Source organism: Schistocerca cancellata, chromosome 1, assembly GCF_023864275.1.
Source record: "Schistocerca cancellata isolate TAMUIC-IGC-003103 chromosome 1, iqSchCanc2.1, whole genome shotgun sequence".
NCBI classification, from domain to species: Eukaryota; Metazoa; Arthropoda; class Insecta; order Orthoptera; family Acrididae; genus Schistocerca; species Schistocerca cancellata.
Genome location: NC_064626.1, coordinates 10420897 through 10446855, shown reverse-complemented (window position 1 = coordinate 10446855; position 25959 = coordinate 10420897). Strand labels below are relative to the sequence as shown.

The window sequence follows — 25959 nt, the reverse complement described above, 5'->3', positions numbered from 1 at the left end:
GCTGACTGATATGCGGTACATGGAAACAAGTGACAGAAGAGATTATTTGCACTAGCTCTTGAGCTTTTTCTCTTTCTCCAACAGAAGTGTACAAGTTCATGCAAACACAACCACACAGGCACCCAAACATACAAACCTGCAGCGGACTGACTGTCGATTATTGACTACTGAGAGTAGTTGTCTGTTGTAAGGAGGTGGGGAGGAGTAGGAAAAGTTGAACAAGGAAAGGAGGGAATACCACAGTAGTGTGAAAAAGGTCTTTCAACAAATGAGTCACTGGCTGTACAACAAGACAAAACAAGATCATAGGGTACAGCAAATAAGAGGTAGAAAGAGGGAATAGTGGAGGAGGGACAGGAAGAGGAATAAAGGAGAAGAATATGGTGATGAAGAGGAAGACAGGAAGGGAAGTGAGATAAGGAGAGAAGTAAAAAATGGGGAGAGAGAGAGAGAGAGAGAGAGAGAGAGAGAGTGAGAGTGAGAGAAAGAGAAGAGAGAGAGAGAGAGAGAGAGAGAGAGAGAGAGAGAGATATGAGATGAGATGAGAGGGGGAGCATGAAGGGGGAGGGAGAGGGGAGGGGATGGAGGGGAGAGGGGAGGGGATGGAGGGGAGAGCAGGAGGGAGAGGAAGGTGGAGGGAGGGATGAGGGGGAGGGAAAGGGGGAGAGGGAGGGAGAGGGAGAAGAAGGGAATGGGGTAAGGGGGTAGGGGAGTGGAGGAGAAGGGGAAGGAGAGGGGAGGGGGAGGAAAAGGAGAGGGAGATGGGGGGAGAGGGGATGGAGTAGGGGGCTGGGTAGGAGAGGGGAAAGGAGTAGTAGAAGGGGAGAAGAGTATTAGGGAGATGAGAGTGTAGTGGAGAAATGAGGGGAGGGAGAGGGAAGGAGGGAGAGGGTTAGAGGGGAGAAGGATGGTGGGAGAGGAGAGGCAGGGGGTTAGAAAGGAAAGGGAGATGAGGAGGGTACAGAGGAGAGGGTGAGGGTGGAGGGGGAGGGAGAGGGAAGAACTGTGAGAGGGAAGCAAAGGTGTCAGGGCATAAGAGTGGGGAGGGGGTGAGAGAGCAGAGGAGACAGGGGAGGGGTGAGAAGGCAGAAGAGAGGGGGAGGGGGTGAGAGGGCAGAAGAGAGGGGGGAGGGTGAGAGGACAGAAGAGAGGGGGGAGAGGTAAGAGGGGCAGAAGAGAGAGGGGAGGGGTAAGAGGGCAGAAGGGAGAGGGGAGGGGTAAGAGGGCAGAAGGGAGAGGGTAAGAGGGCAGAAGAGAGTGGGGAGGGGTAAGACGGCAGAAGAGAGAGGGGAGGGGAGGCGAAATGAGGGGGTAGGGAGAGGAGATGGGGTAGGGAGAGGAGGGAACAGAGGGAGGGGGGAGGGGGTAGAGGGAGGGGTGGTAGTGGGGGCTGGAGGGGGGTAGAGGGGGAGGGAGGGATAGTGGGCAGGTGGAGGGAGGGGGTGAAAGGAGAGGGGGAGGTTAGAGGGGGATGGAATAGCAGAGCAGTGTGGAAAAGGTTCTTTCAGCAGATGAGTCAGTGGCTCTACAACAACAAAATAAGATCAACAAATAAGAGGTAGAGGGATAGAATAGTGGAGGAGGGAGAGGAGGAAAGGAGAAGAATGTGGTGATGAAAAGGAAGACAGGAAGGGAAGCGGGATAAGGACAAAAGTAAAAAATGGGGAGAGAGAGGGAGGGAGGGAGAGGCAAGAGAGAGGGAGGGGGGAGGGAGAACATGAAGGGATTTGGCGAAGGGAGGGGAAGGGTGTAAGGAGTGGTGGGAAGGGAGGGGGCAGGGGGGAAGGAGAGAAGGAACGAGTGGTGGGGAGGGGGAAGGAGAGAAGAAACGAGTGGTGGGGAGGGGGAAGGAGCGAGGAAACGAGTGGTGGGGAGGGGGAAGGAGTGAGGAAATGAGTGGTGGGGAGGGAGGGGGGAGGGGGAAGGAGAGAAGAAACGAGTGATGGGGAGGGAGGGGGAGGGGGAAGGAGAGAAGAAACGAGTGGTGGGGAGGGGAAGGAGTGAGGAAAAGAGTGGTGGGAAGGGGGAAGGAGAGAAGAAACGTGTGGTGGGGAGGGGGAAGGAGTGAGGAAAGGTGTGGTGGGGAGGGGAATGGAGTGGTGGGGAGGGGAAAGGAGTGGTGGGGAGGGGAAAGGAGTGGTGGGAAGGGGAAAGGAGTAGTGGGAAGGAAAGGTGTGGTGGGGAGGGGAATGGAGTGGTGGGGAGGGGAAAGGAGTGGTGGGAAGGGGAAAGGAGTAGTGGGGAAGGGAAAGGTGTGGTGGGGAGGGGAATGGAGTGGTGGGGAGGGGAAAGGAGTGGTGGGGAGGGGAAAGGAGTGGTGGGGAGGGGAGGAAGAGTGATGGAGGGGAGGGAGAGGTACGGAGGGAGGGAGAAGGAGGGGGTGGAGAATGGAGAGGAAGAGGGCGAAAGGGAGGGGAGGGAGGGAGAGGGGGAAGGGAGGAGAGAGGAAGAGTAAAGGGGTGATACGAGAGGGTAAAGAAGGGGATGAGAAAGAGAGAGGGGACTGGAGGTGAGTTGGGAGTAGACGAGAGAGGAAAGGAGCGGTCGGGAGTGGAGGGAGGGGTGGGGGAGATGAGGGGAGGGAGAGGGAGGGGCGTGAGGAGGGAGAGGGTGGGAGAGGCGATTGAGAGGGTGGAAGAAGGTAGGGAGGGGTGTGGGAGGGCAGAGGGGGAGGGGGAGGGAAGCAGGAGAAGGGGTGGGAGAGAGGGAGGGAGAGGGGTTGGGAGGGAGGGGGAGAGAGGGGCAAGGGGGAAGGGGAGGGGAGAGAGAGAGAGAGAGAGAGAGAGAGAGAGAGAGAGAGAGAGAGAGAGAGAGAGAGAAGTTCGCGGGGGCAGGTGTTGGGGAGGGGGCAGATCTTGGGGAGGGGAGTGGAGAAGGGGAAATGAGCAATGGGGAGAGGAGGCTGGGGTGGGGTGAGCAGGGTGGGATGGGAGGGGGAGGGAGGGAGAGAGGGGGAGGCAGAGAGGTCTCACATGGTTAGGGTTGGAGGGGAGGCAGAAGATAGTACAAAATCTGGACAGGGAAGGAAGTGTGGACAGAAGAAAGAAGGGAAAAATGGATGCAATGGGGAACAGGTCGGATGCCAGGGGGACTGTGAGAGTGCAGGTACTGGAGAGACCATTCAAACTCGCATATTTCAGGGAGAGTAATGCTGGAAGTTGAAGTCATTTATGTTGGAGGGTACAGCACGTTCGGCAACTGGATGGTAAAAAATTTGTGGTTTGACACAATTTGGAGGATGCCATTCATGCGAGTAGGTACTTGGTTACTTGTTGTGCACACACAGAATGCATCACAGTAACTGTTGCATAGGTGATACATAACATGGCTGCTTTCACACATAACCCCACCTTTTATAGTGCAGGGAATGACCACGGGTGGACTGCAGTAGGAGGGAATGGATGGTCGTACGGGACAGGTCTCGCAACTGGTTCGACTGAAGGAAACGACCCGTGCAGTACAGGACTGAGAGCAGGATTGGAAGCAAGTCTGAAATAGGGATAGACAAGGATATTCTGTGCATTCAGTGGACAACAGAACATTAAATTAGGTGATGCGAGTATCTGTTGAAATAATAATAATAATAATAATAATAATAATAATAATAATAATAATCATCTGCTGCATCAAAAGTATAAAATGGAGGAAAGCAACAAAGTTATATATGAGGCAATATGTTGTCAGAGAGGTGCACTAGACCAGAAGAGTCAACAAGAGGAAGACTTTAGTCTGGGCTTGTGCTCTGCAGCTAGTACAATGTAGATGACTGTTATTAGTTAGCTCTGAGGAAGGATATCACCTGAAACCATAGGAGCATTTTCAGTCTCTTTTATGTGCTCATTGGCCATTCAATTTCCCTTTATTTTACTTAATAGCTGTTGTACGAAGACTGTATTTTTGTGCTACATTTCTGCTGAATAACTCAAAAATATAAGGAAATGTATTTACCTTCACATTCTTAGGCTCTTTCTGTCTCGATCTCTTCTTATTTTTATTTACAACTACGTCTTTTCCCTCATATAAATTCACACTGGGTGGCAACGAGGGACCAATTAACTTTGGATGAACAACTGAAAAATAATCATGTATTTCAGTCATTATAAAGTTTCTATTTCTTCTTACAGTCTTTCATTTTACAACTTTACACTATACTACAGGAAATGAACTACATTACCATTACCAATAACACTGTTGTCATGCAGAGTAGACGGTTTCTTTTCTGTGTGAAGCTGTTCTCTTTTCTCCCCACGACTATTTAATGACACAGCTTCCTGTTCAGATTGTTTTACTGTTCTTTGGTCATGATTTTCACCTGTATCTTCATTTCTCTTTTGATTATTTTGTTCTTCTTTGTCTGCTTCTTCCTGTTCTTCCTCTTCCTCTTCCTGTTCTTCTACACCTTCCAACTTTGAATCAACATCTGGTATTATTTTATGGGACATCTAGAAATTAAAATAGCATTGTTCAGCCTACTTCATCACACATAAATGACTGGTTTTCAACACTGTGCTTATCAAAACTATGGTCCAGTTATAGCTGTGTGAAAAGAGCACACCGAATTGTAAATTCTGCTTGGCTACGACAAAAGAGAAAGGCTTGTGCTTATTATTCATGTCTATTAATTGCTAATTGTGTATTTAACTTTTAACTATGCTGTAGAATTCCATAAATTAAATCTCTAAATAGTTTTCAACCAAGTTAACTGTTCATAACTTGTCTACCATTTTACTTCATACAGTTATTTGTCTGTCATATTTATGTCACCTACCAACACTACAAAGAGTACAGACTTCCTGTCATCAAAAAAAAAGTTTCATTCTATCAATATTATGAAAAAGGTAGTTGCTACTCACCATATAACAGTGATTCTGAGTCACAGATAGACACAAAACAAAGACTGTCACAAAATGAGCTTTTTTGCCAACAAGGCCTTTGTCAAAAGTAGACAACAGACACACACACACACACACACACACACACATTCATGCAACTCACACACATGACCAGTCTCTGACCAGATTCTGGCTTCAGGTGCCAGACACTGTGGTCATGTGTGTGTGTGTGTGTGTGTGTGTGTGTGTGTGTGAGGTCTATTTACGACAGAGGTCTTGTTGGCCAAAAGCTCGTTTTGTGAAAGTCTTTTTGTTGTACCTAACTGTGACTCAGCATCTACACTTTATGGTAAGTAGCAACTATCCTTTTCATAATATTGTTTCATTCCATCCTGGATTTTATATAATTTAAATTCTATAGTTGACTGATATGTCAAATCTTTCTGCACTATATGGATGAGAACTAGTGTGCTGTTAGACACAGCAAACTTTCTGTTTTCTTCCTCTCAACCTATCTTTCTTTCAAGAAAATAAAACCTTTTATGTCTGGTCAAGAGTGATACTATTGAGGCATTGCAATAGTTCACTAAACAAGAGCTAGAGGGGAAGCAAACTAAACCAATACATGCTGTGAATTCAATCCCTCCAAAATGCAATTTCAGTGTTTCATTACTGTGTCACTTTTTTGGTCTATCTCAGCTAATATTAATCTCGATAAACTGCCTATTGGCTTCTGTCTCAGGTTCTTCGGCCGACGTTCATATAATGATTTTTCTGACCTCCGCCAGCACGAGTGGCGGGCATTGTCAAAGCTTCGCCCTCCATTGCCGGTGGTGAAATGGATCCGAGCTCGCGGGCGCACACTATATGTACCTGGTGCGCCAACGTCCGAGGGCTTCTCTGCGGTCATTTCTGGTACGGTTCTCCTCTTGCTACCTGTGACGGTCGTTCACTGCAGTACGGGAAGCCAGGATCCGTTTACCTTAAGGCTTTCCTCTTTCTTGTTCAAACTGTTTGCGTGTTTTTGTATTTCTACAGCTTCTCTGAACAAGCGCGTGTGATAGTGCTTCTCTACAGCCAGAACTTCCATGTCGGCGAATTTTATTACGTGGTCGGTCTCATTCAGTGCGTGCTCTGCCACGGCCGATTTCTCCACCTGCCCCAACCTGCAATGTCGCTTATGCTCTCTGATCCTGGTGTTGATGGATCGTCCAGTCATTCCGACATAAACTTTTCCACATGTGCATGGTATACGGTATATTCCCGACATTGCAAGTGGGTTTCTTTTCTCCTTCGTCAATCTAAGACACTCTTTGACCTTCCTTGTCTGTTTGAAAATCGTCTTTACGCCATGGTTGCGCAATATACGGCCAATTCTGTCCGTCACTCTGGGAATGTATGGCAGAAAGGCCGTACCCAACATTTCTTTTTCTGGTTCCTTACTTCGCCGAGTGTTTGGCTCTGTTACACTTCTAGTATAATTTGTGGAGTACCCATTGCTCCTCAGGACAGTTTCCAGGTGTTGCATTTCTCGTTTGAGGTGTTGCGGCTCACATATTCGTCCTGCTCTCATTACGAGTGAACTAATCATGCCTCTTTTCTGACTCGGGTGGTGGTTTGACAGTTTGTGCAGGTATCGGTCCGTGTGTGTCGGTTTTTGATACACACTGTGTCCCATGTTTTCGCCATCCCTTGTGACCAGCACATCTAGAAATGGCAGTTTCTTGTCCTTTTCTACTTCCATGGTAAATGTTATGTTGGCATGGAGGCTGTTCAAGTGTCTCAGGAAGTCACAGAGCTGTTCTTCACCATGGCTCCACACCACGAAAGTATCATCGACGTACCTGTACCACACCTTAGGTTTGCAAGTCGCCGAGTCCAGTGCCTGTGCTTCGAATTGTTCCATGAAGAAGTTGGCCACCACTGGACTGAGAGGACTACCCATGGCGACGCCTTCCAGCTGTTCGTAGAAATCTCCATTCCACGTGAAATAGCTCATGGTGAGACATGCATGGAAGAGCTTTCTGATGTCCTGCGGGAAAATGGAACCGATGTGCTCCAGAGCGTCACTGAGTGGCACTTTTGTAAATAACGAAATAACATCAAAGCTGTCCAAGATATCGTTTGGTGCAAGTTTCAGTTTCTTCAGCTTCTCAATGAAATGTCCTGAGTCCTTAATGTATGTGTCGGTCTTCCCCACGTGTGGCTGGAGCAGAGAGGCCAAGTGTTTTGCCAGTTTATATGTCGGTGATCCAGGAGCGCTAACGATTGGTCTCAGTGGAACGTTGTTCTTATGGATCTTTGGTAATCCATACAGCCGAGGTGGTAGGGCTTCTGTGTTGCGCAGGTTTCTCTGTATGTCCGCCGGCAGAGAAGACGCCTTGATTAATCGATTCGTATTCCGTGTGATATGCTGCATCGGATCTGCACTTAGTTTTCGGTACGTCGTCAGATCTAATAGGTCTCGGATCTTTTGCTCATAGACTGTTTGTCAACAAGTGGCCACGAATGCCTTAACAATTTTGTATTATCTCAATACTTTCCATAGTCAAAAGAAAATGAGACAGATGGGAAAAAAGTAAGCAAACTGTTTATTATTTCAAAAGTAATCAGCACAATTGTTAACACATTTGTTCCACAGTCAATAAACAGAAAAATGTTTGTGGCTGCCTACAGACTTCCGATTGAACTCATGTGTGCATGTCTTCATCCAAAGCATACAGACTGCCATGAATCTCTTCCTTCAGGGTATAATCATGATTCTGTAGGCATCTGCACAAGTTTTTGCATGAAGTCATTGACCACCTTGTCTCAGGAGATTAATTTTGCAATAATAAACAGTTTAATTACTTTTTCCATCTGTTTTTTTTTTTTTTTTTTTTTTTTTTTTTTTTTTTTTTTTTTTTTTTTTTGTCCAACTTCATCTTACACTTATAACGACGTAAGGTATGTTTACTTACATTTTTATAGGAACAACATCAGAAGATAAATTTGGACATGAAAAAGAAAACCTAATGAAGAAGTATGTAAGTTCAAAGTGAGTGGATATGATTTAGTTACTTTGCTCATCTGTTCTTCCTTTACTTTTCTTTTGACTGCGGCAACTAATGCCGCTCTGTTGCTAGTCTGCACTTTTGATAGCTCTTCGCTAGGGACGAGTTCGGGCAAGCTGGTTGGCTTTGCAATATTCACCAATTTCTGTAAGTGATCCCTTTCACTCTTGAGTGACTGTAATTGAATCTGTAAACAAAAATAAGTCTGTTAGTTTATTTACGATGTTTACAACAATTCTGACATACTGTGTTCTATAGACACATAGTACGGACTTAAAAGTTATAAAACTACTCATGTACACTCAAGTTGTTTAGTACATATTCTACCTGCAGAATTACACTTAACTGCAGAAGTCAAGCTACACACTTCTTGGTTCCTTCCTAAGCCCCTCAAGAATCACGTATCACCTATATCGTCACTCTTGTCAGATTCTTATAAAAGCTGCACACACCAGTGATTATTAGCCTTATGAGAAATATCTCATGTAGTACACTTCAGATAATATAACTGCCAGTAACCGATACCATGCACAGGGCATCATTCCGCTATACGAGGTCGGCAATAGCATTTATGTAGGTTAGTGCAAGAGGCAGCCACGAGTGACAGCTTTCTTCAACTGCCAGCAGCCTGAAGGGCACTTTGTGTCAGATCCCTGCTGCCAGTGGTATGCACCACACTGATAAAGGCAGCCATAAAGAGCCTTCAATCTCCAGTGTGTTGGATTCACAGTCAGGCTCTGGTGTTTGAGCGCCCAGAGTCTTCAGTTTTCACTCTATGTTCAAAGTCAGCTCAGATGATATAGAGTCACAAGTACAAGTGTAACAGACTCTGGCCTCTGTTCGTCATCAGATAATGATTAAGGATCGAGTAGGACTTCTTGTTAGTTACAACGCCTGTAACTACACGACGCTTCTATTTGGATTTACATCAGGACAGACCGAGTTAAGTATAAAATTATATTAAATTTGCCCAGTGTATGTGTGTTTTTGAATCGATATTTTCTGCCATAGAACCTGACATCATCCAAATTGGTCACTACTCCTAAAATTATGTTAGTTGCAAGTGTATATGTAAGTCATAACGCATTACATATTTTACAGATATTTGTAAATATTAGCAATGAAATGTGCCAACATTCAATTTAAAAAAAAACTTTCTGTGGCAATCGGGATGTATTTTGAAGGTGAATAACTGAAATTGCAATCCCTGCATACAGTATCACAAATGTTGTGTAAAAGAACATTTGCAAAAGCCTTTTATTATTTTATGAAAAAGAATGTAATGTGAAACCACATCATAATTACAAAAATGCACTCCGCTGCACTATGGTATACTAAGCAATACCCTAATTTGTTTGAGGAAATGTGTAGATTCTTTTAACACGATCCCTCAATACGGTAGCACAAAGCCGTGATCTGCACTGTTTGTGCAAGATGCAAGTACTGTGCAGTTTTAGACTGACACTGGTAAGACAGTTCATTGATATAATGGCTAACTGGAAGCTCTACAGTAGAAAATTTTAGAGAACCTCCATTAGCACAAAGATGAGCTGATCATAATTTTACAGTATTATGAGAAGGAAAGTTGTCACTCACCATACAGCGGAGATGCTGAGTCACAGATAGGCATAACAAGAATATTTTCACACTTAAAGCTTTCGGCCAATGGCCTTTGTGAACAATAGACACACAAAGGCACAAACACACTCACGCAAACACAACTCACACACACGACTGCAGTCTCATGCAACTTAAATTACACTGCGAGCAGCAGCAGCAGGGCACGATGGGAGTAGTGACTCGGTGGGGAAAGGAGGAGGGTGGGGCAGGGAAGGGAAGGGATAATACAGTGGGGATGGCGGACAGTGAAGTGCTGAAGCTTGGGTGCCAGGCAGGGCAGAGGTGGGGACGGGGGGAAAAGTAGCAGAAAAGGAGAGAAATAAATAAATGAAATACAATAAATAAAAAAAAAACTGGGTGTGGTGGTGGTGGTATGGTGGCTGTGTAAGTGCTGGAATGGGATCAGGAAAGGGGCTGGATGGGTGAGGACAGTGACTAATGAGGGTTGAGGCCAGGAGGGTTACAGGAACATAGGATGTATTGCAAGGAAAGTTCCCATCTGCGCAATTCAGAAAAGCTGGAGTTGGTGGGAAGGATACATATGGCACATGCTGTGAAGAAGTCATTGAAATGAAGGATATCATGCTTGGCAGCTTGTCAACAACAGGGTGGTCCACTTGTTTCTTGGCCACAGTTTGACTGTGGCCATTCATGCGGACAGACAGCTTGTCGGTTGTCATGCCCACATAGAATGCAGCACAGTGGTTGCAGCTTAGCTCGTAGATCACATGACCAGTTTCACAGGTAGTGCCGCCTTTGATGGGATAGATGACTAGACTGGAGTAGGTGGTGGTGAGAGGATGTGTGGGCCAGGTCTTGCATCTAGGTCTATTACGAGGGTATGACCCAGGGGGTAAGGGTTTGCGAGCAGGGGTAGTGTAAGGATGCACAAGTATATTGTGTAGGTTTGGTAGATGGCAGAATACCACTGTGGGAGAGGTGGGAAGTATAGTGGGCAGGACACTTCTCATTTCAGGGCATGACAAGAAGTAATAGAAACCCTGGTGGAGAATGCAATTCAGTTGCTCCAGTTCCGGATCATACTGAGATACGAGGGGACTGCTCCTCTGTGGCTGGACTGTCGGACTTCGGGAGGTGATGAAAGGTTGTAAAGGTAAAGCACAGGAGATTTGTTTTTGTACATGGTCGGGAGGGTAATTACGGTCAGTGAAGGCTTCCGTAAGACCCTCGGTATATTTCGAGAGGGATTGCTCGTCACTGCAGATGCGATGACCACGAGTGGCTAATGCTGTACGGAAGGGACTTCTTGGTACGGAATGTGTGGCAGCTGTCAAAGTGGAGGTATTGCTGATGGTTAGTAGGTTTGATATGGATGGAGGTACTGATGTAACCATCTTTGAGGTGGAGGTCAACATCTAGGAAGGTGGCTTGTTGGGTTGAGTAGAACCAGGTCCTGTGTCCCCACTGACAGAATCTCTGCTCACGTGGAACAACACCTACAACCTATTACCTGGAATCTATCCTCCTATATAAAAGATACCAACCATTTCTTCCACCGACTCTCCACGGTTCCTGTCCCTTTACCATACGGTGCCCTGCTCATCACTATTGATGCCACCTCCCTGTACACTAACATTCCTAATGCCCGTGGCCTTACCACTATTGAACACTACCTTTCCCAATGCTCAATGGATTCCAAACCAACAACCTCCTGCCTAGACGCCATGACCATCTATACCCTCACCCCCAATTACTTCTCCTTTGAAGGCCTTACCTACAAACAAATCTGGGGTAGGGTTATGGGCACCCGCATGGCATCATCCTATTCCAACCTATTCATGGGCTATCTAGAGGAATCCTTCCTGAACACCCAGAATCCTATACCCCTCACCTGGTTCAGACTCACTGATGACATCTTTGCTATCTGGATTGAAGGTGAGGTCACCCTATCCACATTCCTCCAGAACCTCAACAACTACTCCTCCATTTGCTTCACCTGGTCCCCCTCAATCCAACAAGCCACCTACCTAGATGTAGACCTCCACCTCGAAGATGGCAACATCAGTACCTCCGTCCATATCAAACCTACTAAACCAAAAGCAATACCTCCACTTCGACAGCTGCCACCCATTCCATACTATGAAGTTCCTTCTGTACAGTACAGCCACCCGTGGTTGTCGCATCTGCAGTAATGGGCAGACCCTCTCGAAATATACTGAGGGTTTGACTGAAGCCTTCACTGACCATAAGTATCCTCCCAACCTTGTACAAAAACAAATCTCCCACGCCTTACGTTTCCTGTCTCCCACCACCTCCCAAAGACCCACCGTCCGGCACAGAGGAGTATTCCCCTGTAACTAAGTAACACCCAGGACTGGAGCAACTGAATTGCATTCTTCGCCAGGGTTTTGATTAACTCTTGTCGTGACCTGAAATGATAAATGCCCTTCCCACCCCTCCCACAGTGGTATTCCACCGTCCACCGAACCTACACAATATACTCGTCCGTCCTTACACGACTCCTGCTCCCAGGGATCATACCACTGTAACAGACCTAGATGCAAGGCCTGTCCCACAGATCCTCCCACCATCACCTACTCCAGTCCAATCACAAACATCACCTATCCCATCAAACACAGGGCTACCTGTGAAACCAGTCACGTGGTCTACAAGCTAATCTGCGACCACTGTGCTTCATTCTACGTAGGCACGACAACCGACAAGCTGTCTGTCTGCACGAATGGCCACCGGCAATCTGTGGCCAAGAAACGAGTGGACCACCCTGTCGCCGAACGCGCTGCCAAACGTGATATCCTCCATTTCAGTGACTGCTTCACAGCCTGTGCCATACGGATCCTTCCCACCGACACCAGCTTTTCTGAACTGCACAGATGGGAACTTTCCCTGCAATACATCCTACGTCCCTGTAACCCTCCTGGCCTCAACCTTCATTAGTAACTGTCCTCACCCGTCCAGCCTCTTCCCTGCTTTCACTCCAGCACTACACAGCCACCATTCCACCACCACACCAAGTCTTTTTTATTTATTTATTTTGTTTTTTAATTTATTTCTCTCCTTTTCCAGTACTTCCTGCCCCCCCCCCCCCCCCAACCTGCAGCGCTTCACTGTCCACCATCCTGGCCATACTATCCCTCCCCACCCCCACCCCAACCTTCTCATTTCCCCCACCCAATCGCCACTCCCATCGTGCACTGGTGCTGCTGCTCGCAGTGTAATTTCAGTTGCCCGAGACTGCAGTCATGTGTGTGAGTTGCATTTGGTGTGTGTGAATATGTGTGTCTATTGTTGACAAAGGCCACTGGCCAAAAGCTGTAACTGTGAAAATGTTTTCGTCGTGTCTCTCTGCGACTCGGCAACTCCGCGATATAGTGAGGGCAACTTTCCTTCTCATAATATTGTTACATTCCATCCTGGGTTTTCCATTGTTTAATCATAATTTTAGTTATACATTAACTTTTAGAAAAAAGTAAACACGAAATATTTAGAAACTGCTGCTGAACATAGAGAGTGAAATAAGAATAGGATTAATTACCAATAAAACTGAATTTTTTCTATTTAAGCCACAACACTGTCGTCAAAAACTTGTCATTGTGGTCTTCAAGGGCTGTGAGCCCCTCTTACACAGTGATAACACGGCTGCTGCACTCAAAACGGACAAATGACTTCGATATCAAAATACCTTATTCACGACGGATAGCCACGGACCTCGCCGTGCCGAGATGGCTCGCGGGCCTCGACGATACAGTCGGTCGTACTGTAGGAGCAATTGCATCGGTGGAGTATCTGTGGAATGGCGAGACAAACACGTCGTTCCTGATGAAGGACAGGAGTCTTTTCAGTAGTTGCAGAGGCAATGCATTTCAGTAGTTGCACAGGCAACTGCCTGGACAATTGACTGATCCGTATTTGTAAAATTTAACCAATATTATCTTGCTAACTGCAACAGTGAATGGCTAACAGCAGGGGGAAACTACAGCAATTATATTTCCCACAGGTATGCAGCTCTACTGCAAGGTTAAGTGACGATGGCATACTCTCAGGTAAAGTATTCCGGAGGCAAGACAGTCCCACATTCGAATTTCCTAGTGGGGACTACCACCGTCAGGAGAAACAAAACTGGCATCCTACAGGCCACGGTATGGAATATTAGAACCATTAATGAGGTATGTAGGTCAGGTAATTTCCAAAAAGAAATGGATAAGCTGAAGTGAGATACAGCACACACAGCAATGGCGATGTCTATGATGCCACATCTAAGAAGAAGACCTCACACACAACAGCGACCCCGACAGATGCCTCAGCAGCCGCTGCCTACAGGCCTCGACACGCTCCTATCGACGGCACTACAGACAAAAGCAGATTACCCCGTCTTCGTTTACACACACTGCGTGCAAACGGGTCCACCCGTCGAGCTCTGCCCGTGTCTCGAAAGATTCACAGTGTGACAACAACTACGAACACTGCACGACATTGTTAATATTTCCTAGAATGAGTCGAACGGGCTACTAGCGATACTAAAGATTTGTATAATGTTACTTCACTGAACATATTGTAAGTAAATGTGTCGACGTTTCAGTCATTTATTAAATGTTTGAAGTGTTCGAGGTTTGCCCGATCCATCTCGTACACACTACGGACACGACAAACATTTCTGGTGACGAGGACGAGATCGTTGTGGATCGGATCCGTGGGATACGATTAAATATCACTGACTTCAAATGACATTACCTTAATAAACATTTTTTTTCTATTTCGACAGTTTGGAAAATAACTGAAAATTTTTTTCTCGCATTTTAAAGCCGAGTGTGGGCCCCTTCTTTTCATTCTTTCAATGCAAAACACGTCAACTAGATAGAGCACAAAATTCGACTGGAGAAGCAGTTTTCAGCCTATAAAATGTCAGGTGGACCACAATGTTCTTTCTTTTTTTCACAGGTAGGAGTGTGGTGATTTTTCTTGTGTAGGAAGCTGTTTCTCCAAGTAGAGCCCCAAACCTAACCTACGAGGACGTCGCTAGGACAATCAGTGATATTTTTTAGTCACAGATCTGTGTAGATGCTGCACATATCATGTTCTTCCATATCTGCTGTCACAATAATCAGTACGACAAGGAACGGATCGATGAACTCGAGGACGTAACTAGTAATGGCAAATTTAACTATGCCCTAGGATTTCCATTTGAAGACAAAATGCTTTGCAATACAATTATTCAGAGCACTGCTCACAACAGGATACGGGCTGAGATTTTAAAGCGTAACAATCTTAGTCTCTAAGCGGCCCATAACTGTTTGGCACCTGTTGGCAATAGCTGAAAGCTGGGGCATGAACTAACTGTACATGAAGTTTTCTTGCAGTTTCACACACTCTCGTGTCTGTGTAACACACGACTATATACACTGCTTTTCCCACCGAGCTGAATGCCAACATCGCCATAAGCCAGGACACACACAGCAAGTTGGTAGCAAAAGAATCGTAAAAATATAAATTCTGTTTCACATAACTCTAGATTTCAGAAAATGAAAATCAATATCATCTCACACTCTGAATTCTCACCCACTCCTCATGACAAAACTCACAGGAATTGCAGACCTATGTGCACAGTGCAAAATTTTGCTCATTCAGATTAGCTCTCCTCAAATCGATAACCAGCAAAATGCTCCGTAATTCACAAATCCTATGAAGCCAGTCTTCCAAAAGTCAGAAATGACAATCACATGCAGGGGAATTACTGCATCTGTGTGTCTCTTCAGAGATTTGCAATTGCACTGCACTGTTGTGGTTAGACACCAGTGCTTTAGTCACACTAATTAATAAGTGCACATATAAGCAGTTGGGACACCCTAAGCTACAGGTATCATGTCTGCACCTCACAGCCTACAATGGTGAAAGTATCTCTGTTCTTGTGACATATACTTTGCAAGCAAAATATAAAAATATGATCTAGTCCCAATATTTTTGGCACGGGTGCATTTAATTTGTACAGTTTAGATATTTAAGGTAACGTGCATGCTATCAATAATCAAGTTTCCGAGGCCAGCATTCGGCAACTGTGTGAAAAATACAGACATTTGTTCAATGACATATTGAGACACCCAAAGAATTTTCTAAAGTGCATTACACTTGAGAACATTGCTCAACCAAAGTTTTACTACACACATCCAGTGCCTCGCACTGGGATGAAGACTGGAACAAATTGGTGTTTTCAAATCCTTTTCTGCAAACCAATGGGCATCTCCTCTAGTCTTAACTAGAAAATTGAATGGTAAAATCAGACAGACTTTGAGTAATTTCTAAAGCTACACTTTATGATTAGACAGGTATCGATTCTTTCAACTTTCACATATCAAGGAGATTGTGGATCACCTTGTAGGTGAATGATTATTTGACAACATTGATATTTATGCTTATCTCAAACCTGGGAATGACGCAATCTGTAAACGTAGGCTTTTGATAAATATTAAACCTGTTGAGAATGACACAATCCATAAATGTAAGCTTTCGATAAATATTAAACTCTATCCCATCGTTAGCTACAGGTCCTCGCATATGTGGGCACAGAAAATGGCTTTTTCCAATTTGAGTGTACACAGGGCAATAAATTTACACCTTACCCTGGCTAACTTTAAAAAAGAAGTGTATACCCTAAAAGAGATTGATGGCAATAATGGTTATAACCCCAACATAATCAACGATATAAATGAGCGCAAAACAAAAAAGACAGTTTACACGTTGATGAGGTCCAGGAACAAAAGAGATGAACGTAAGAGATTTATAGCTATTCTGTTTCTAGGAAACATATCTTACAAAATGCAATGTGGCCTCCACGAACACGACTGTAATGTAACATTTTCCACCAACAATAGCTTCGAACGGAATTTTGTTTGTTTCAGCGATAACATTTATAATAAGCTACTGCAATCAGGAGTTTATCAATTGAAATGGAATGATTGCCCGGCATATAACATAGGGAAAACAGATAGATCTATAGCCATAAGTTATAAAGACCGTATGCCGTCGAGGATGGGTACGAATAAGAATGGGTCAACGTTTGCTGAACAGATCATCGTAGAAGGACATACGCCCCAACCTGATAACGACACTGAACTATTGTGTACAGAAGAAAAGGGTATGAAATTAGATTTATTGGAGGAGGTGCAGATATACAAGCACAAAAAGTTGACAGTAGGAATTTACTGAATGATCAGTGTTATTTGAAAAGTTCCAGCTTCCTTGAAGGTTTTCAGCCCGTATTGGGCATAGCAGATAGGCACTAGTAGTTACTCAATTGTGCCATACGATTGTATGATTATCTTTTGAGATAAACTAATGTTTTAGGACAGTGCTCCTGTAGGAATTTGTCATAAAGAGACATGAGCTGCTTTTATGTTAACAGTGGTTTATGTTGAGACAGATATGTTAATGTGTCCTTTGTCACCTCGTACCATGTTACCGCAATCACGCGCTAGGGTGCTAGTCGTAGAAATAATATCAGTTATTGGTAGTGTGGCTATGTAGAACGACTAGGGTCGGCTGGTAGAATTAGCCCTATAAGATATTAGAGTGTATAATGTAAGCTGAAGTTATATTTGCATATGATAGTCTCATTTCTTCCATCAAATAGTGATACAACAAACTTTATTATATGAAATTGTTAATGCTCTACCACTCTACTGATTGGATGCAACAGTATTTCATCTGTTGGCTATTCGTATTAACAGTATATGGTTCCTCATTTACACGTGTAGGCTTGCTATTAATTTATTGGCGTACATATTGACTAGCTGCCTGATAAATGGTGCGACGTAGCTGACTGTGGTGAGTGCCACCTATGGTGCGCGGACTGCAGCACATTTGACGACCGTGCGCCCAGTCTAACAGAGGTAGTGGCAGAGGACATACGTTGCCATATGTAATTTATTTATATTCGAAACAGGCTTATGTCTGTTGAAGTTATTTTATTGGTCTTGACAGTGCTACTGGGCTAAGACATTTTTCATTTATTAGAGTATATGTAAGTAATATGTTATCACTTACCTAATTTTGAAGTTTATGGGTAGGTGGTCTAGATGTTATTTTGATCATTTTTAGGACTTCTGAAGAAGGCTATATTATTGTATCAGAAACCGTGGTCAAGGTTTAAAATAAACAGAATTTAGTGCAACTGTGGGCTGTTTTTCATTCGAGGTAACTCTAATCATTTACACATCTGCCAGTGGTATATATGTGTACAAAGTTACATTGATATCTGACAGTGTCTTTTAGGTGCTTCACTCTTTTTGTCACCAGCATATGTGAGTCTGGTGAAATACCCTCGGTTTTAAAGAAGAATATAATAATTCCAAAGAAGGCGAGCACTGATAGGCACGAGTATTACTAAACCATTAGTTTAATAAGCCTTGCCACAAAATACAAACACGAATTATTTACAGAACAATTAAAAAAACTGGTAGAAGCTGACCTCGGGGAAGATCAATTGGACTCGGCAGACATATAGGAAATCGTGAACTGACACTGACCCTTTGACGTATCTCAGAAGACAGGTTGCAGAAAGCAAAACCTACATTATGGCACTTGCAGATTTAGAGAAAGCATTTGACAATGTTGACTTGAATACACTTTTTGAAATTCTTAAGGTAGCAGGGATAAATACTTAGCAAGGATAAAATACGGGGAGCAAAAGGTAACCTATGACATTTACACAAACTAGATGCAGTTAAAAACATCCAAGAACAGGAAAAGCAAGAAGTAACTGAGAGGGGAGTGAGGCAGGATTGTACCTCGGAGATCAGAAACGAACGCCATATATTTGCATTAAATTAGCCAGCCAGTCCTTCATCCCCGTGTGCCTGTAGACTTGACTCTCGAGTCTCCGCCACAGCCCACTCGTCATCTGAGATGGCATCGATGGTGATGAGCGAGTTCGCGCTGTGGGAGTGGGACAGGCACAGATTTCAGACGATCTGGGGATTGGTTGGTGTCTTTAATACAGGAGGGAAGGCTTTGTACTACAGGTTGCAGGTGTCGATCAACTAAGGCGGATGTACGTTTGGTGGGTGCTTTGAAGCCAGCAACAGTCATTTCCCTCTATACCGACATCCCCCATGTACACGGTCTGCCTGCTGCCGAACATTTCCTCAGTCTGCACCCTCCTGATTCCAAACTTATGACATCTTTCCTGCTCACCTTAATCAACTTTATACTTAGCAACAACTACTTCACTTCTGAAGTGCAGATATAAAAACAGACCAGGGCTACAGCCATCGGAACCACAATGGCTACTTCCTATGTCAACATTTTTATGGGTCACTTGAAAGGGGCTTTCCTGGGATCCATAAGCCTTCGGCCCCTGGTTTGCTTCAGGTACATTGATGACATCTTTGGCATATGGAGTCATGGCAAAGCTGAGCTGTTAAAACTCCTGGAATCTCTAAATACCTTCCCCCAATTAAATTTCACATGGTCCTATTTCAAATGCCACACCATTTTCCTTGAAACTGATCTCATCCTCACAAAAGGTCAGCTACACACTTCTTTCAACATTAAACCTACTAAACAACAACAATACTTACATTTTGACAATTGCGGTCCTTTCCATGCCAAACATTCCCTCGCATACAGCCTTAGCATTCGAGGCAAAGCCATACACTTCAGCCTCCATTTTTTATATCCAATTACTTACATTTTCAAAAATTTATTATTTTCATAGAAATGTACAATAAACAACACAATTGACTGCAGGTTGTCACAGTGGCATTGCTCTGTGCCCAGTTTTCATTTGATTCAGCCAATATGTTTTCTCATAGTGGAGATGGGATAAACAAGAATACAAAGTTTCAAGTGCAATTGTGTTCTATGAATCAATCTTACATTCTTCACACTCTTATAAAATATAGCTTTGTTAGTGGGCATCTGATTCTGTCATTTTGCTTGTCAGTGCTACTTTACAGCAATAACATTGTGTACTTATCTGTACTAAAAACACGAATAAGTCACAGCCAGCATTATATTCCTGCACGAATCAGCAAGAGACAACGAGTTGACAAATATGAAGCGACAGCAGTGCCATAGTTCTCAGACTCATACTTGTGGGAATGACAGTGGCAACCAAGGCAGCCCACTGATGTAACAGTGGTGCTTTAATTTATAAAGTATGCAACCTGAACATCGGACTCATACTAGCTCTGTTTCTGTTCTCTAGCAGCCTATATCCAGTGTCATTCCACCTGCAACTGATCAAGCAAAAAAGGAAACTGTGGATGAATTTGGAATGCGAATCAAAATTAAGGTAGAAGAAATAAAATCTTTAAGGTTCATCAATGACACAGTAATTCTGTCTGAGACAGTTAAGGACCTGGAAGATCATTTGAATGGATTACTTCAGCTTCTTCCTGAAATTTTTCTGCTTATGCTGGTATTTCAAATGGAATGGATACTGTCTTGAAAACAGGTTATAAGATGAACACCAACAAAAGTAAAACAATGGTAATAGAATGTACTTGATGCTGATGGAGCTTCATTAGGAAATGAAGCATTGAAATTAGCAGATCAGTTTTGGCATTTGGTCTGCAAAATAACTGATGATGGCCACAGCAAAGACGATATACGAGGTGTAGCTATAGGATAACAGAACTATTGCTGTAAAGCATTTTATTAAAAAATGTACATGTCTATAGTCGAATTCGTGAACAATGGTGGTTTGAGCAGGTCTAGACAAGAATGGGGATTGCAGTGTTGTCCGTTGCAAGCAATACCTGCGGTATGTGCATACACGGGCTCTGCACACGAAGAAAGCACGTTTCCATAAAATTATGTCTCATGCTTGCTTATTATGTAGAATTTGCCATTAACCACCACAATCAGTGATGACAACACACAACAAATGCCACAAAAATTCACCAAATAACTCACTACAATCCTATTCAGTCCTCACACTATCTATAACATTCACAGCAAAGTGCTCAGAACACTACTCAATGCTCATTTGCTTTCAGAGAATGTGTGACGTAGGTGTGCAGAACAAGCCTAAAGTAAACCGCTGTTGCTCATGAGACCAATAATATTTGTCGTCACCTTCAATATACTCTCCCCAGCTCTATCCCTAAAATGCTCCATGTGAATTTTCCATTGATGGGAACAGCACTGGAAGTCTTCCTCTGTGAGCTTCTTTATGACACATGCTACTCTTTATTTCATTGCCTCAACACACTGAAATCTTGTTCCTTTTAGTGCAGATTTGATCTTGGGGAATAGACAGAGGTCACATCATGCTAGGTCAGGCAAATAAGGTGGGTGTCTAACACTGAAATGCTGTACTTTGCTAGAAACCTCTTTACAGACAATGCCGGTATAAGCCAGTGTGTTGTCTTGATGCAGAACCCATGATTTATTCTTTCACAATTGAATAGTTTTCTTCTCATTTTCTCACAGAGTTGAGCAAGAATCTCAAGATGGTAATGTTGATTAATAGTGAAACCTACGGGAACCCAGTGAACATACACTATTCCATAAAAATAGAATAAAAAAATATCATTATCACTTTGAATCCTGACTTGCTCATTTGAGTTTTTTAACTTTCGGTGAAGCTGGACCTTTCCAATGCTAGGATTGTCACTTAGTTTCTGAATCGTAAGTGAAAAATTGATTTATTACATTATCATTCTTTCCAAGAAATTACAGCCAGTTTCAACAGTATTCATGGTGTCAGTACAGACATCTTCTTTTTGTTCAATTATGAGAATTTTTAGCATCCGTTTCACATATTTTCTCATGTTTAATTGATTACATAAAATTTGTCTTATGCATTCTTTGTCAATTCCTAAAATTTCAGCAGTCAATCGAATACTCAGCCGACAGTCAGATCAAATCAGATTACTTACTTTTTCAATATTTTCAACTGCTTTTCTTGTAGCAGGGCATAACGGGTTTGAGTGATCTCCAGCACCTTCTCAGCAATCTTGAAATTGCTGGAATGACTCAAAATTTGGGTACACGATAAACAGTCATTGCCGTACTCTTCTTTCAGTAAAAGAAAGGGATAAACGACAGTTTTTTCTTGTTACATGTGAAACTTCACATCAGTTCATTGCACTATTATGACCTTTATCATTTTTCCAGCAACTATTACACAAAAGAAGGCCACTGCTGCACTGATTTGTCTACAGACATCAGAGCTGCCACACTCGACTGAGAGTGCTTCACGCTTCACAGCTATTGGTCTTTCATCTTTGGTGCACGCGTACTTACTCTGTCACAGCATCAGACCCATTATTTTATAGTCACACACTCAAAAAAGGTATTTGCTGGAGTGTAACCTTATAAGGAAATGAAACACGGACAATAAACAGTTTAGACAAGAAGACAATAGAAGCATTTAAAATGTGGCGCCACAGAAGAATGTATAAGATTAAATTTGTAGTTCAGATAACAAACGAAAATTTACTGAAACAAATTTAGGAAAATTGTACTAAATGGGACAGGAGGCACCACAAGCCATCAAGGAATTGTCAGTTCTGAAATTGAGAGACAGAGAATACTTTGCAGAATAACACGTATGAGGTCAGAGCTCCAGTGTTTAATTTTACATTTGTGTATCAATCGTCTGGTGAATGCCTCCCTCACACAATAAGTGGCTTTTTCACCGTTCTAATATTCACATTTCATCCAATATTTTCTATTATTTTATTAAGTGCAAGTATAATTTGCCAGCACGTGGGTTGGCACTAGGAAACATTGTATAGCAGGCACTGAACTAAGTGCGCGTATGACAAGAGAAGACCGAGACGTGCCCCCAGGCTACATGCCGACAACGCCCTGGGCAGTGAACATATAGGCTGCCACCGCCGACCGAGCTGTATCGATCTCAATCTCAGCACGTCAATATGTCACACTGTGCTCTAGTCTTCCACAATGCTAATCCTCACCTAACAGCTAGCTGTGAGGGAACGTTAGTCACTGTATATAGTTGTGATATGGACGTGGAGAAGATTCGAGAATCAGTACATGTTACTGACTGCTATTAACAACAGAACTTCAGATTGGACATGATTGAGAAGTTAAAGTACTCAATTGGTTCCTGTAATAACATGTATTTTAACAATGTTGCATTTTTTGTTGTAGTGAGAGGAAACCGGCCACCTACCCATCGTACCACATCCAGCTAGGAACCAGAAAACATTGCAAGAGAGCACAGCCACAACAAGTGGTGCCGACTCTGATCGACAAGTTTTGTTTGCTTTTTCTGTGTTCTAGATTGCTGCAGGGGATTTGTCATTACAGTGATTCTATTTGCTAATTTGTTCTTGTTGTTGCAAGTATTACAGGAGGGGAGCTGCAGAGCTAATCTATTCCCCTTTTCAGAGCCTTTGCACATCGCTTTTCTATTTGTCGTTTAATATTTTGCTGTAATTTGTAAGGTTTACGATGGCTACCCTGTCTCCTCCACCCCCTGTTCCTGCTCTGGAACTAAGTCATATTTTTCAGTTTCAGACCAGCAAATTGCCACATTGCTGTCTACTGTAAAGCAATTGCTTGCCGCCCAAGCTGCACCGTCTGCCCAACCGACCACCCAACCGATCCAACAAGTGCTACAAAACAACATTCCACCATTTCGGCACTTAGATGAAAAACGAGAGGACTGGCTCGAATATCTCACCCAGTTCCAGGCCCATTGTCAAGTCCACTGAATTCACGGTACAGTGAAATCTCATTATTTCCTATCCATCGGGGGGAACCCCTGTGATTCGCTTAATTCAAAAACTCTTCCCTATGTCATCTCCAGATGCTCTCTCCTATGATGAAGTAGTAGATCCATCAAGTCAGTATTGTGAACAGCAGCTTCAGATCTTGGCAGCCAGATTTCAGTTCTTCCGCCTTAAGAAAAAGCCAGAACAGATGTACCATCCATCGTGTACCGACTTACAGTGTCTCACTAGGAAGTGTAAATTCAAGTGTATTTATGGCAACTTTCATAGTTACACGATGATCTGTGATGCAATCACATACAATGTTCCTGATAGCAGAATTAGAGAACAGATTCTCAAGTACTCAGATCCTTTGCTCCATCAAGTGATGCAAATATTAGAACAATTCGATTCTGGCATCACAACTGCCAAAAAATTTGATAAGGTTCCGATCTGTCGGGTCGAGTCGCCTCTTCCCCGCGACTACGACACTCAGCTGCCACAACGAACGTGAACACAGATGCGCTGACAGCCTACTAAACAAGTAGCCAGGACTGCAAATCTAGTGAAGTCTTGCCCTAACTGTTTTACTCACAATAAGCGGCAAGAATGCCTGTCACACAATGCAAAATGTTACTTGTGTGGAAAGAAAATCCACGTCCAGGAAATTTGCTTGCAATGGCAAAGGAACACCAATTCTGCCTACTCTCACATCACCAGGTCTCGTGCACATTCTATGAATGCAGTGTTTTAAAAACAGACTACAGGTTCTAGCAGTAATACAAGCAAGGTTGTGTCCTCATCTCACCGCAGTGCACTGCGACGCCATTCCGACAAACTATTTGTTACACTACAAATAGCTGACCGTTGTGTTGATTTTCAATTGCACACAGGTGCTTCTGTCACTTTCCTTAATTGTGCCACGTAGGAACGGTTAGGCACACCACACCTGTCAAAATCTAGCATGCACCTCACTGCATCTAATGGACAGGAAATCACAGTACTTGGACAGTGTAGTTCCCTTGCTACTTACAAATTTCACACTAGGACTGTGTTGCAATCAAGAGATAGTGAAAATATTTTTGGCTTAGATTTGACTTGTTTGGCATTAGCATCCAAGACAAATTACTTTCAGTGATTGCTTTTAATCCAAATGACAATGTAGCTAGTTTCTTAATGAATTTTCTGAACTCTTTTCTGATGGACTTGGAAAAGCTAATAATTTTGTAGCGCACATTAACATGAAAGACACAGCCTAAGTTTTTCCAGGCTCGACCCACTCCCATTGTGTTATGAGAGAAAGCAGCCAATGAATTAAAAGAATTGCAAGACAATGGTGTGATTGTTCCAATACACGCTAGTCAGTGGGCAAGTCCACTGGTTTTGATGCCCAAGCCTTCTGGTGACATTCACATTAGCGTTGACTGCTAAACTACAATCAATCCACACACAATACTTGACACTTATCCATTGCCTCACCCTGAGGAACTTATGGACAGGCTTGGCCTCACGGACAGGCTTGGCCGCAAGCCGTTACTTTTCTAAGATTCATTTTCGTGATGCTTATTTGCAAATACCATTGGATGAAGACTCACAGAAAGTGTTTGCTGTTAATACACATTTACCCCTGTTCAAGTATTTGCGTTTGCTCTTCGGCAGTGCCTCTGCACCCATCATTTTCAATGTTACTTGGGACAGCTGGCTGCTCGAGCGCTTTCTGTTTGAACTACCTTCACGATATTTTCGTCTCAGGTTGAATGCCAGAGGAACACACTGCCTATCTCCATACTCTTTTTTTGAGTGTTTCGAGTGTTTCATCTCGAGAAGTGTGACTTTTTTCTGACAGGACTACAGTACTTCGGTCATGTGATAAACAGTCAGGGTGTGCATCCCCTCCAATCACATTTGCTTGCAATGCGTGACCTGCCTGTTCTTCACAATGTATGTGAACTGCAGTCCGTGCTAGGCAAGTTGACATACTACATTCATTTCATTCCGAACGCTTGACAGATTCCAGCTCCATTGCATCACTTGCGTCAAAAAAATGTGCATTTTGTGTGGACCAAAGAGTGTCTGCCTCAAAGTTATTAACTCAAGCTCAGTTCAATTATTCACAAATTGAAAAAAAAAGAGCTCTCACTATTGTGTATGGTGTGACAAATTTCCATTACTATCAGTTTGGTTGCAAACTCTATTTACTGACAGATCACAAACCTCTGTAGTCCTTGTTTCTTCCTTCAAAGCTAGTTCCTTCACGTACTGCTCAAAAGTTACATCATTGGGCTTTGCTCCTCTTCCAGTATCAGTATAAGACTGTGTACAGACTTAGGCAAAGCATGGCAATGGTGACGCCATTTCTTGCCTTCCAATCGGCCTTGACTCCTATTTTGATTCCCTGATGCATCTTGTTGACAGATCGAAACAATTGCACAGGGCACAGAAGCAGTACCTGATCTGAAGATTTTGTTGCATCACATTCACACATCCTTGCCTCGCTCATTGAACAGCATTCAGAACTCAGTAGTGCGCCGATACTTTGCTCGTTGGAATAACCTTTCAGTACAACAAAGTGTGACCTTAGTGAACAATCGCGTGTGCTCATTCCCACAGTGTTGCAAAATGATGTGTTACAACTGCATCACCAAGGACATTGGGGAATTATCGCACTAAATAGTTAGCGAGCCAGCACTGTACTCGGCAGGGCACGGATGCCCACATTGAACAGATGACATCACAGTGTCGCGCATGCGTGGAGAACCGATCTGCTCCACCACAGACATTCTCAGCTTGACC

At 43.6% G+C, this 25959-nt stretch overlaps 1 protein-coding gene across 2 annotated transcripts in view; it reads right to left on the bottom strand.

Annotated features, from left to right (window-relative positions):
• Positions 1–25959, bottom strand: part of LOC126164011 (kanadaptin) — a 318048-nt gene that overhangs the window by 50615 nt on the left and 241474 nt on the right. The window contains exons 7-9 of one of the 2 annotated variants that reach the window (XM_049920204.1): positions 7893–8072; positions 4175–4442; positions 3949–4070 (exon numbers count right to left, since the gene is read on the bottom strand). In XM_049920204.1, coding sequence (XP_049776161.1) covers positions 3949–4070; positions 4175–4442; positions 7893–8072 — 570 coding nt within the window. The remainder of the gene's footprint in view (positions 1–3948; positions 4071–4174; positions 4443–7892; positions 8073–25959) is intronic. The other variant, XM_049920205.1, reaches the window with a different exon arrangement.